The following is a 13,337-nucleotide window of genomic DNA, read 5'->3' on the forward strand; positions in this document are numbered from 1 at the left end:
CAGGTTGTGGCTGGCAATTGTGAAAATTCACTGTGTGAGGAAAATGTAACATTACATGATGTCAATGTTGTTGCCAATGCTAACACAGAAAATGTTATGTCTATGCCAGTATTAAGCACCAATTATGTGTTTGCTAATAGCGACCAACTCTCTCCTACACTGACTGGGAACAACGATAAGATGGGCAATTCTGTGGGGGAAGAAAATGTATTGCTAAATGTGTTTTCATATGTGACCACACAAGACAGGGAAATACATAATGGTGGGGAGATTTGTACTGACAATGTAACCCTCTACTCACATAACACACGTGCAGGTGATGGAGATGACTGACTGTGCTGTGGACTCCTCAGGTTTGACTGAACTGAATTAATCAAGCAGCAGAGATCAGTGATGCAGGTGCGTTTCCAGTTGGAAGTGACATTGAAGTGGGAGCACTTGTGGTGGATATGGCACCTGTCAGTGAGGTGGGTGCACTTAAGGTGGCTATGGCACCTATCAGTGAGGTGGGTGCACTTGTGGTGGCTATGGCACCTGTCAGTGCTGAAACGCACAGTACTGAACCAGATAAATATGGAATAACTTCCCTAGAAGTCATTATTACTGATGTTATGGAGTATGACACAGACAGACGCGATTGTGATAGAAATAGTGTGCAAGAAGACAAGATTTAACCCCTAGAAATTGTGCCCCCTGCAGGCTGTTATAATAAAAGAGAAAGTGACTGCTGTGTAGTGCTTGATCATGTGAAAGGGATGAAGGGAGCCATGGATTTGGGTTTCAGCATTGGTTCTGTGAGTTATGCTGCAGAGCAGGATGAGGGTCCTGACAGCTTTGTAGAAAGGACCTCTACCTTGAGGGAGATACACAAACTGAGAGTGCCTGAGAAGTGTAATGGGAAAGTGATCTTTGCTCACCTGATGGAACAGTCAAGTGTTAAAACAGAGGCAGATTCCTTGGTTTCCAATGTGGAGGGAAGTGTAACAGATGAAAGTGGTTACATTCCTGTGAATCTGGTGTCTACTACAATGACTTCTCTTGATTTTCAGATGGCTATAAATGCTGGGAATCGTAAGGATTACAGTACAGAGGATGGTGATGATGCATGTATGTCGCTCATGGACACTGGTTGTTCTCATACACAACAGATGTGTGAGTGATGATCAGAACACTAGGTTGCAGTTTGACACAAATACTTCAGAAGATGTTGGGCTGATTGTATTGTCCTCAGGCCATGAATCTAAGATACATGAGGAACCTATGGAGTGTGTGCATGTATACTGTGCATTTAATGTGGCACCAACTGCGCAGTCCATATTGCAAGATGACGTGTCCAAGGCTGCTTTTGGAAGCTTGAAGTGTGGTATGACTGATTCTAAAAACTTTGCCCATAAAATATATGTGTGTGCAAGATGTGGAGCCTAAGAACTGCGTTATCCAGGTAACATTATACATGGATGACATCCCATGCAAGAAACCTTATCACAAGGGGGTGAGCATGTTACAAAAGAAAGATGTCCATTTAAAATTTGTCCCTGGGGGTTGTAGTAACAGACGCCATCTTAAACGCACTGCCTTCAGGCTTCTCTGGGGTCCCGATCGGACCCCAGAGGTGCCATAGCAGCGATCGGCGCCCCCAAAAACGGCGCGCGGGGGGTAAAGACCCCCGGAAGGCATGTTAAATGCCGCGGTTTAACGGGTTAAACACCTGCGATCGGACCCACTCCGACCGCGGGTGTTACCCGGGGTAGTCAGCGGTAGATTACCGCTGACATCTGGCGACCCCCGATGCTGGTTAGGCTCCTGTGCAGAGCTGAAGCGGCATCGTCTCTGTGCAGTAGCTGTGCTGCGCTGAACGCTACTCGCGGGACTCAGCGCTGAGCGCTAAGGGGTTAAAGTTAGGTTTTTATGTTAGTTTATGGTATGTGTATGTCATGTTGTGTTAATGTTATGTTATGTTTATGGTACAATTGTGTGTTTGTTATGTTTATGTTAGTTTATGATTTTGTTTTGTTATGTTTATGTTTTTTTAATGTTATGTGTATGTTTATTGTGTTTGTTATGTTTTCTGTTTATGTTTATGTTATTTTGTTATTTTCATGTTATGTTGTGTTTATGTAATGTTTTATGTTATGTTTGTTACATTTATGCTGTGTTTATGTTGTTTGTTGTTTATGTTTGTTTACGTTTTTATATGTTACGTTCATGTTATGCGTATGTTATGTTTTCTGTTATGTTTATAGTATTTCATGTTTATGTTATGTTTTATGTTATATTTGTCATTTTATGTTATGTTAATTTGTTATGTTTATTTTCTTTTATGTTTTTGCTATGTTTACATGTTATGTTTATGGTATGTTATCTTTATTTTATGTTTATGTTAAGGTTATGGTATTTTGTTGTTTTATCTTGTGTTTATTTTTTATATACGAGATTTTATGTTTATATTATGGTTTTTATGGTATGTTTATGTTATGTTTGTTTTGTCTGTTATGTTTGTTATATCCTGTTTATGTTGTTTGTAATTTTATGTTATCTTTATATTATTTCATTGTTTATGTTAACACATAACATAAAATAACAAACAACATAAACATGATATAACAAACATAATAGACAAAACAAACATATCATAAACATACCTTAAAAACCATAGTATAAACAGAAGAGAACAAATATAAACAATAAACATAACATAAAACAACATAAGCATAACAAACATAAAATAACATAAACTAGATTATGTTTATGTTGTTTTATGTTAATGGTATGTTATGTTTATGGCATGTTAATGTTATGGTTATGGTATATTTGTGGTATTTTATGTTTATGTTATTTTATACTATGTTTATGGTATGTCTATGGTATTTTTATGGTATGATATGTTTATGGTATGTATATGGTATATTTTGTTTCTGGTATGTTTATTTTATGTTTATTTTATGTTTGTTATTGTATGTTATGTTTGCTATTTTATGTTATGCTTATTTTATGTTCAGTTTTTGTTATGTTTTGTGTTATTTTATGTTTTGTTTACTATATATAATGTTTATGTTATTTTGCGTTATGGTTAGCTTATATTTTTGGTATGTTTGTGTTACGTTTGTGTTATGTTTATACCATGTCTATGGTAATTCCATGGTTTAGTTTCTGGTATGTTTATGTTCTGTATGTTGTTTTATGTTATGTTTATGTTCTGTTTGTTACTTTATGTTATGTTCAATTTATGTTCTGTTTGTGTATATTTTTATGTTTTCTAATGTTTATGGTATGTTTAGGTTATTTTATGTTAAGTTTATGTTAGTTTAGTGTTACATTTATGTTATGTCTATGGTAGGTTTATGGTTTTTTATGTTATGTTTATGTTATTTTTTGTTTTGTTTATGATTTATTATGTTTATGTTAATTTATGTTATGTCTATGGTAAATGTTTATGGTATGTATATGGTATATTTATGGTATGTTTTTATTATTTTTTATGTTATGTCCAGTTTATGTTTATTATATGTTTATGTTATGGTTATCTTATGTTTATGTGCTATGTTTGCTATTTTATGTCATGTTTATGTTAATGGTATGGTATGTTAAAATGTCCAAAGTCATGCGTCCAAAGTCAAAAATGACATTTTTTTGCCATTTTGGAAAATATAAAAAAATTAATAAAAAGTGATCAAAAGATTGCACAGTCCTAAAAATGATAGCAATGAAAACGCCATCAAAAGTCGCAAAAAATGACACCACCCACAGCTCCGTACACCAAAGTATGAAAAAGTTATTGCCGCCAGAAGATGGCAAAATCAAAAAAAAAATTTGTACAGGAAGTTTTAATTTTTTTAAATGTATGAAAACATTATAAAACCTATACAAATTTGGTATCCCCTTAATCGTACCGACCCAAATAATAAATTAGACATGTCATTTGTGGCACACAGTGAAAGCTGTAAAATCCAAGCCCACAAGAAAGTGTCGCAAATGTGTTTTTTCACCACTTTCACAGCATTTGGAATTTTTTTCCCGCTTTCCAGTATGCGCCATGGAATATTGAATACCGTCACTACGAAGTGCAATTTGTTACGCAGAAAATAAGCCATAACAGAACTCTTTATGTGGAAAAATAAAAAAGTTATAGATTTTTGAAGGTGGGGAGTGAAAAATGGAAGTGAAAAAACTAAAAAAGGCGTTAAGGGGTTAATGGTATGGTATGTTAATGGTATGGTATGTTAATGGTATGGTATGTTAATGGTATGGTATGTTAATGGTATGGTATGTTAATGGTATGGTATGTTAATGGTATGGTAATGGTATGTTAATGGTATGTTAGTGGTATGTTATAATTTTTCATATCTTCACAGATTCAGAATTTCAACAGTCAAATTAGAAACCTCTTCAGTGTTCTGAATTATGAGAGAAGCAAGTCTTCCAACTTAATTGGTTCCTCAGTGTTTGGACTTGATGGTATCTATAGGAAATGGAAAAATTATGCGTTAAAGCTTAAAGAGTCCAATCCAGAAAATATAAATTACTTTGTAAAGGTATGCACTGTGTTTCTAATCTGAATAACCACAAATTTACTAATCTGTAATTGTATTTTGTTTTTCTCATTCCCCTAATAATCTTGTTTGCTCTCATCTGTACCCACTCCAGTTCTATTATGTCCTTTTTATGTCCAAAACTGTACACAATATTTCATGTGCGGTCTGACCAGTGATTTGTGTAAGGTCAAAACTATGTCATGATTCCACTCTAGATACATCTGGTAATTTTATGCACCTTATCATAAATTAGATTTAGTGACCAGAACCAGGAAGCTAAGTTTTACCATCCATCAAGTTTTTACAAGTAATTGACTGTTTAGAAAATAAATATAACCTTATATTTATCTACACTAAACTTCATTAGGCATTTTGCCACCCAAACCTCCATGTTCCCTTTGAAATGTACTACTATTGGCCTCTGTATGAATTACTTTACAGAGCTTAGTATCATCTGCAGACATTGAAACTTTAATGTGTAAACCTTCTACTAGGTCATTAATAAATATTAGAAAGAATGGAGCCAATACAGTCCCTTGAGGCATCGCATTGGTAGCTTTAACCCAATCCGAAAATACTGTGAAGGCTGACCCCTTGTTTTCTATTGCTAAGCCAATTTTAAAGGAAACCTACCATTTCAAATGGTCGGTGTAAGCTGTAAACACCGAGCACCAGCTCAGGGTGAGCTGGTGCCGGTGCTTAGTTTCGTTAGTGTTATAAACTGCGGTATCGCGGTTTTAACACTTTTTAAACTTTATAGCAGAAACTGCTTCGGCGCTGCGTGCGCCTACATAGGAAATGCCGCAGGCGTTGCGCGCGCACGGTCGCGCGCAGCGCCGAAGCAGCTTCTGCTATAAAGTTTAAAAAGTGTTAAAACCGCGATACCGCGGTTTATAACACTAACGAAACTAAGCACCGGCACCAGCTCACCCTGAGCTGGTGCTCGGTGTTTACAGCTTACACCTACCGTTTGAAATGGTAGGTTTCCTTTAACCCAAATACACCGGTTTCCCCCTCCTCCCAGCAGACTGATATAGCAAAGGCTTTACACTTAATGTAACTTCTTATTTATGCTACTCCCATGTTATGAAACTAGGCATCATTTAGATTTTGTATGTAAAGATAAAGAGCACAGTGCATTTTCTTGTTTAAATATCATTGAATTTGCTGCAAAACTTTTTACTTAGGGAGCACAATGAACAGTTCTTTAGCTGTTATCTCTGGGGGAATTGTTTCTAGCAGATTAAAACGTTCAATTTCCAAATGACCTTTAATTAAAATAGTTTGTATAATTTTTTTATGTTTTACATACTTGTTGCGAGAACTGGACTAAAACTTATTTCATTCATAGACTGATATAAAAGAAGCATATGACTCTATCCCTCATTCAAAACTCAAAGAAGTGATCTCAAAAGTAATGCCTCCATATATTGAAGAGGTTTATTGCATACGACGCTACGCTTTGCTGTGGATGGATACACATGGTCGGATTAGGAAATCTTTTAAGAGACATGTAAGAGTCATTTCAATACATTGATCAAAATATGGATTTACATAGGTCTTAAAGTATTTGTAAAGAAAAAAATTATACAGACAGATCTAGGTAAAAAAAGGAAAAAAGATTAAATACCAAATTTTATTACAATACATGATAAAATTGAAAAAATTGGTGCACATGGCTTGGATTTTCTCGTATTTTGTAATAAAAATGTATTTTTTTAGTTCCATCGGCTGGTTACCAGACCAGTGCTTGGGCTCTGTGCACCCCAACCTTACCTACATAAAATAGAGCCATTTATAGTGCTCAATCTGGCACTGTTAAGTAATTGTAAATTACATATCAAAGTATCTGACAAATCTGGCACTCCAAACTAATCCCATTTTTTGTAAGCTCACTTTGTACTTGGTGCATGTACAATGCTTTGCAGATCAACCCTGATAAAGCAATAGAAGGTATGTTTAGCCTTTATGTAATTGGGAAGCTGGCGCCCAAGAGCGCCATGCAAACTTGGTCGTGTTCCTCCTTAATCCCAGACCCAGATCCTCCTCTCCATGTGGGCTTCGTCCTGGCCCAACACTTCTCATTTACGTTTGCCCTGTTTCTTTGCTCCTGTTCTTCACTGTGCACCGTCTTGTGTACTTCCACTCTACTCACACACAACTAAACTCTGTGCAAAACATCACAGTTTGGTGCATACATATGGATATATGGATATGTCCATACCAGGGCCAGTTTTTGACACAGTGCGGCCCTTAGCAAAATAAGAAAGACTGCACTAACAAATTGGCCACATTAAGCTAATTTAGATGGCCCCTCTTATAAATTGTTTTTTCATAAACTTGTTTGGTTTGGGATGCAGAATCGGGTCCCCCTTCCAATACTCCAGGCTCCTTCACTAGTTCATACAGGTGCAGTACTGGAGGGAGGAGGCGTGTGGATCGCTCACCCTTTCCACTTCCTCCTCCCGGCCCTGTGCTTGCTCTGGATTCGGTCGGGGCGAGCACATGGCCGTCTGATTTTACTCTATGCTGTATCTACCATTTATGCCACGTAGTATGAATCTGAGGTGTTATACTGAGAATATATTTGGTATACCTTTGATTATCAAATAATACCACTGTGCCAGGGCCAAATATTACCACAAGTAAGTGACCACATACCAATGAAAGATACTATATAAAAAACAATATACAAAGATCAATATTAACTTTATTTAATTTTTGCCATACCATGACCATTACAGCTGTCACTTAATAACTCAAGATACAGTATTACTGGACATTTAGATAATAATTTTTCCCATTACAAGGTTTAGCACATGCAATAATAATTTTTTCAAAGAGCAGGCATTTTGAGATGTCCACATACCTTACCTGTTTATGATAATATATGCTACTGTTCTGGAGAAAGGGGGTGATATCAACTTTTATATAATACATTTTTTTTATTTTAACCCCTTACCGACATGTGACGTAATAGTACGTCACATGTCGGGTCCCGGTACATGGAGAGGGCTCGCAGGCCGAGCCCTCTCCATAGCCGGTAAGTCTTTGCTGCATATTGCAGCAAAGGCTTACCGGTAACACCCGCGATCGGTGCCGCCATCTTTCCGTGGATCGTCGCTCCCCGTGACATCATCGGGGAGCGGCGATCCATCGCCATGGTAGCTTCGGGTCTCACGAAGACCCGAAGCTACTTCGGGTTAACCTATTGATTACAATGTGCTGTCAGCACATTGTAATGTATGAGTAGTAAAATCCCCATATACTGTCATACTGTAGTATGGCAGTATATGATAGGATCGTACAGACACCCTAGGGTTAAAGTACCCTAGGGAGTCTGAAAAATAGTAAAAATAAAAAAAAAGTTAAAATAAAAAAATTCTAATAAAAAAACCTAAAAATTCAAATCGCCCCCCTATTGATATAAATAAACAGTAAAAATCATAAACACATTAGGTATTGCCGTGTCCGAAAATGCCCAATCTATCAAAATATGATAACGGTTTTTCACTGCGTCTAATCCCGTAACGGAAAATCGCGCCCAAAGTCGAAAATGCCACTTTTTTGCCATTTATAAAAAAAATTACAAATTCTATAAAAAGTGATCAAAAGGTCGTACAGTCCTAAAAATGATAACATTGTAAACATCCTCAAAATCCGCAAAAAACGACACCACCCACAGCTCCATACACCAAAGTATGAAAAAGTTCTTAGCGCCAGAAGATGGCAAAATCCCCCAAAAAAATTTTGTACAGGAGGTTTTAATTTTTTTAAATGTATGAAAACATTATAAAACCTATACAAATTTGGTATCCCTGTAATCGTACCGACCCAAAGAATAAAGTAGACATGTCATTTGGGGTGCACAGTGAAATCCGTAAAATCCAAGCCCACAAGAATACGACACAAATGCCAATAAGCCATCACACAACTCTGTACATGGAAAAATAAAAGTTACAGATTTTTGAATGTGGGGAGTGAAAAATGAAAACGCAAAATCGAAAAAGGGCCGCGGCGGAAAGAGGTTAAAAATAACTTGTGATAACTCACGGCGGAAGGCAGCTACAGCAGTTTGTGTGTGTCTATTTCTCCTCATGCATTCCTCTCCTTCACACGATCCCCCTCCATCCTCTGCCTGCTGAATGCATATGACAGAAAGTGGAGAGGGGAGGGAGTTGGATGAGAGTGGAGGTGAGGAGACTAACACAGGTACACACACAGGTAGCAGCTGCCCCTCCCCTAGGACTCATGACGTGCTGCTGGCAGTGATCCAGATAATGTGAATTAAAATCTGCATAGAATATGCTATTGGAACATGTCACCAGCTAAAAATGACATTCCTGGTGACAGGTTTGCTTTACACTCAAGGAGGTATTATGGATTATACAATATACAGTAATTCACCTGTGTTGTAGTATATTGTAAAATTACTGTAGATTAATTAGACCCTGGCCTAGCCATTTAGAAATACTATCTAAAATAACAACAACGAAGCTCCTCTCAACAGATCCCAAATTACTTTCAATGTCGGCGCAAGCCATAATAAACTGTTGCATGAGCAAAAGTCACATAGGTGTTCGAATAGTTACCATACTATGCAACTGTTAAGTACACATTAAGCACAAGTTCCCATGGGAAGTAGTACACATGGCATTCATCTTAGTTTGCAGTGTATATAGAGGGAGAAATGCATGCAAATCAAGGTACTTAGCCATAGGTAGACTCAGTCTGCATACTATGCGTGATTACTGAAGGTACACGCATACATACACACACTGTTATATACATGTTACACACAGATACACTTCTATTCAGCATAGGTCCTCTGTGAGCTGCATACATGGAGACTCAGCTAGATGTGAAGAGATAACAGACTCTGCATTGCTGCAGCTATCATCCTCTTCGGCCATTACAGCAGTGCAGGAAAGAGAGATGATGGCTCTTTAGGAGGGTGAGAAGGGAGCAACCTTGCTTACTGGTAGCAGGGAAGAGAAGGGAATCATGTGTCAGATGGATGTGGTTAGTGTAGATATGTGTCAGATGTGTAGTTAGAGGTAGTTGCACTGCACTCTCAGCCCCCACCTTTGTGCTTCTGTACATCTCCTCCCACCTGCTCCCTCACTCGCACAAAAACAGAGATCACAGTGTGGGGAGCTGAGGAGTTGTACATGAGCAGAAAGGTGGGGGATGAGAGCTGAAGAATGAATGAGCAGCACAGACAAAGACTAATATATATATATTATATATATATTTTTTTTTATATATATTTATATATATATATATAAAAAAAAAAAAATATATATTTTTTTAAACCAATGCAAAACCTGGGACTCGGCACATGATTCTGGCAGGAAGCCCTATAAGTTAAAGCACAAAATTACATTGTAATGCTCAGAGAAGGCAGAAAGGCATATTTGCACTGCAGATGAAATGGGCTCCTTTATGCAACCTTTAATGAAAATAAGATCCCTGGTGACAGGATCCCTTTAATATCGGAAGTCTTAATGCAGCCAACTTATAAGGTTCCGGTGCCTTATAAGTGAAATAGCTTTGGTGTATGCACAGCAGGTACTTTAACAGTAATTAAACCTCTAATTTATATAAAATGCCAGATTATCAGACTTTCTGGACTGGAAAGGAGTGAAAGATAAATTTAAGATGTTTTATTTATGTATAACTTTTCTTTTGTATTTGATTTTTGTTAGGTTTCAAATTTTGTTGATTTTATGCCTAATATGAAATGTTTTGTAACACATCTACAAGAAGGTAATGTGATTCATAATGCTGTCCTTGTGGAACAGGTAAGGTTTAGTTTTTCGTCTTTCTAAGAACTGTTTATCATTGTGCCTTTATTCAACCTGTTAGCGTGTCCATTATATATCTTGGATGGGCTTTAACTCATATCGGAGCTGGGCCAGCATCATAAAAAATGGAGTCAGCTGTAACTAACAGCTGACACCCTATTGTAAGCAGTCTGAGCTCTGATTGCGGGTATTTAATCTGTTAAATGCCGCAATCAGCGCTCCCAGGGCATTTAACTGGTCTGTCAGGTGTCGGCCAAGAGCTAAGCAGTCACATGTTGTTTTTTGAAATGCATCCAAACCAAAGCCTAACCCCTAGGACTACACAGAGAATTCTCTCTGGGTGCGATGTAAGTTATAACACATTATATTGTATTTCAAATGCATAGAGAAAGCAGAAAGGCATATTTGCAATGCAGGTGTAATGGCTTCTGTATTGAAAATGAGGTCCCTGGTGACAGGTTCCCTTTAACATACAAACTGGCTTGGGGTGGTTAATTGCTTTTAACTCTTACCAACACCTGAACTGTTGATCCCACTCTGCAAATTCACAGCTGGTTGAGGTACAATATAAGTAACTCTGTATAACTGGCTTTTGTAGGTAGGTAACGCAAGCACCTATGTTAGATTCCTGCTGCCAGCAAGACCCCCTGGCACCCCAGAACTGAAGTGTGAGCTGTCACTCTAAACTTGCACACTACCCACCAGGGATTGAGTAATCAGCAATTTGGAAGTGATTGGAACTGATGAAACCCATAATACAGCACATCGTTGTTAAGCCTGATTGGAGAGGGCTGAAGGTGCGGTCACACGTGGCGTTTAACGCATGCATTTAAAAACGCATTGCAACAGCTGAAGAGAGATTTACCTAATTAAACAGCTGTTAATGCCTGTGTTTACAAAACGCAAGTGTTAATGCTTGCGTTAACAAGCGTGTACGTTAACACATGCCTTTTGTAAACGCAAGTGTTTCACATAACCTTTTCTCATAAAGGTCTGGTGTATGTGCAGTTTGCCTGTGCAGAGTGCGCCAGATTTATCAAAACTGCTCGGTGTGCACCAGAATTTTGTTATACATAGAATTGTGATGCACTTCAGTAATACATGTGGCACAAACTCAGACTAAGCACTAACACGCCCCTTTAGGTGCACATTTCTTTCTTGTCGGACACAATGCAGCCATGACAGTGCAGCCATGACACAAAACTGGTGAACTTTCTAAATGCATGTGCAAGTAGTTTTACGCGTTCTTTTCAGTGCAAAGTCAGACAGAAAAATGGCAAACACTTTAACAAATGTGGGCCATTAGGTATGCCTTCATTCAAAAATGCTCAAACATTTAAAAGTATATATTCCAGACAATGATATTGGGATATCCCACATACCATGTCAGAACATAAAACATATTGGATGCAGAACATGGTACCTACTGCATTAAAGCCAGTTTCCAGATTGAATAAAATTTTTATTCCGGAAAGGGACGTTTTTAGTAAAGGTGGAGTTCACATTTGGCGTTTTTATCGCTGTTTCAATCAATCCAAGGGCTCAACCCTTGATGATAAATTTGTTGCAGCAAAAGATTAGCGTTGTTAGGCTCTGCCCTGTCAAAGCCGTCAAAAAATTAATTACCTCCATTTACTTTGCTATGTATCTGGTTAAATATCGAAATGTATTATTTTTCATCTAATCTGGAGTGCTGCTGTTTCTTTACTACCATTTACAGTAACAACAAACAAACCCGACATTATCACCTGCCCTAATGTTGACATGCCTAGAGAGAAGACCTATAATTAGCAGCTCGCAGCGTGGAGACAAGATGTCCGGTGATGCGGGCTGCTAATTATGTATGCCCCGCACCTCCTTCTCCCTTGCTGGAAGAGGGAGGTGACGTCATGCGAGAGGAGTGCATAAGAAAATTTTATCCAAATTTCTCACTCATGTCATTGGGATGTACAAAGATCTTAGGTTCAGGGACCGACTCTAAGCCAAATATGTGTTAGCCCACCCTTTCACCTTGGTGTCCATAGAAGGCAGTCCTAGGAGGCTTTCCAAGATTCCTTTTTTTTATTTTCAACAATGGCTGACCCCTCTGGTTACTAGTGTCAGGGAAATATCCCCATATCTCTCGATGTGATATGTGGTTCCAAATCATTGTATAGTACGAGCTGCTCGGTGAATCACTCTGACCTTCACATGTTTGAGAGAATTCCAATTTATTTAGGTAGCAGACAGTTTTTATAGGTTCTTGGGACAAAGGAACCTACTGACCATACCCACATTCCAATAGCCTCTGAAAGATGATCTGTGTACGCGGGGGATGGTGCTATTCACAGGGATCTTTGTTAGATACATGATAGAAGAACACATTCAAAAATGGATTCTATTCCCTCACAATTCCTCCCTTTTGTGAATAATTTCAGGTACTGCTCAGGTGGTACATTGACATATGCTAATCACACATCCAGGACTTATCTGACCACTTCACCTGCTTCCCTCCTGAGCATCCTGAACATTACATCACAACACAATTCATGTAAATCCATTGTAAAGGGTAGAATCTCTATATCCTTATACATGTCACCCTACCAACCCCTGAGTACTATTAGACATGGTATGCGGTGCACACACTGTAGTAGGAGTGGTAGGAGTAATAATGTCCATAGCAGCATCGAGCTACACAGATTCATGTTCAACAGTCTCTGGGTCCAGCACCATTCTTCTTCAGCTGTCGCTGTCTCGTTGTAGTTTCTACACGTTGATGTGTCACAGGTACTTGGGATGACCCTTCAGGTTAGTCACATCAGGACCATCTCATCACCTGGGTGCAGGTCTGTGCTCTAGCTACTTTAGGTTCTGGAACTGAAACAGATACATTTTTTTCTTAGGTGCATAACCAAGTATCTGCAGGTTTTGGACATCCCACCAATTCTCTGTGACACCTCTGGACAACCTTAGGGAAGTATATATTCATCCATGGGGCAATTCTAAAAACAACCTCAGT

The 13,337-nt window shown here is 38.2% G+C and overlaps 1 protein-coding gene across 4 annotated transcripts in view; it reads left to right on the forward strand.

Moving 5' to 3' along the window:
* TERT (telomerase reverse transcriptase) overlaps positions 1 to 13,337 on the forward strand; it is an 83,036-nt gene that overhangs the window by 29,227 nt on the left and 40,472 nt on the right. For all 4 annotated transcript variants that reach the window (XM_072153133.1, XM_072153135.1, XM_072153136.1 and 1 more), the window contains exons 5-7: positions 4,353 to 4,532; positions 5,884 to 6,045; positions 10,241 to 10,336. In XM_072153133.1, coding sequence (XP_072009234.1) covers positions 4,353 to 4,532; positions 5,884 to 6,045; positions 10,241 to 10,336 — 438 coding nt within the window. The remainder of the gene's footprint in view (positions 1 to 4,352; positions 4,533 to 5,883; positions 6,046 to 10,240; positions 10,337 to 13,337) is intronic.

The sequence above is a fragment of the Engystomops pustulosus genome, chromosome 5 (genome assembly GCF_040894005.1).
Source record: "Engystomops pustulosus chromosome 5, aEngPut4.maternal, whole genome shotgun sequence".
NCBI lineage: Eukaryota > Metazoa > Chordata > Amphibia > Anura > Leptodactylidae > Engystomops > Engystomops pustulosus.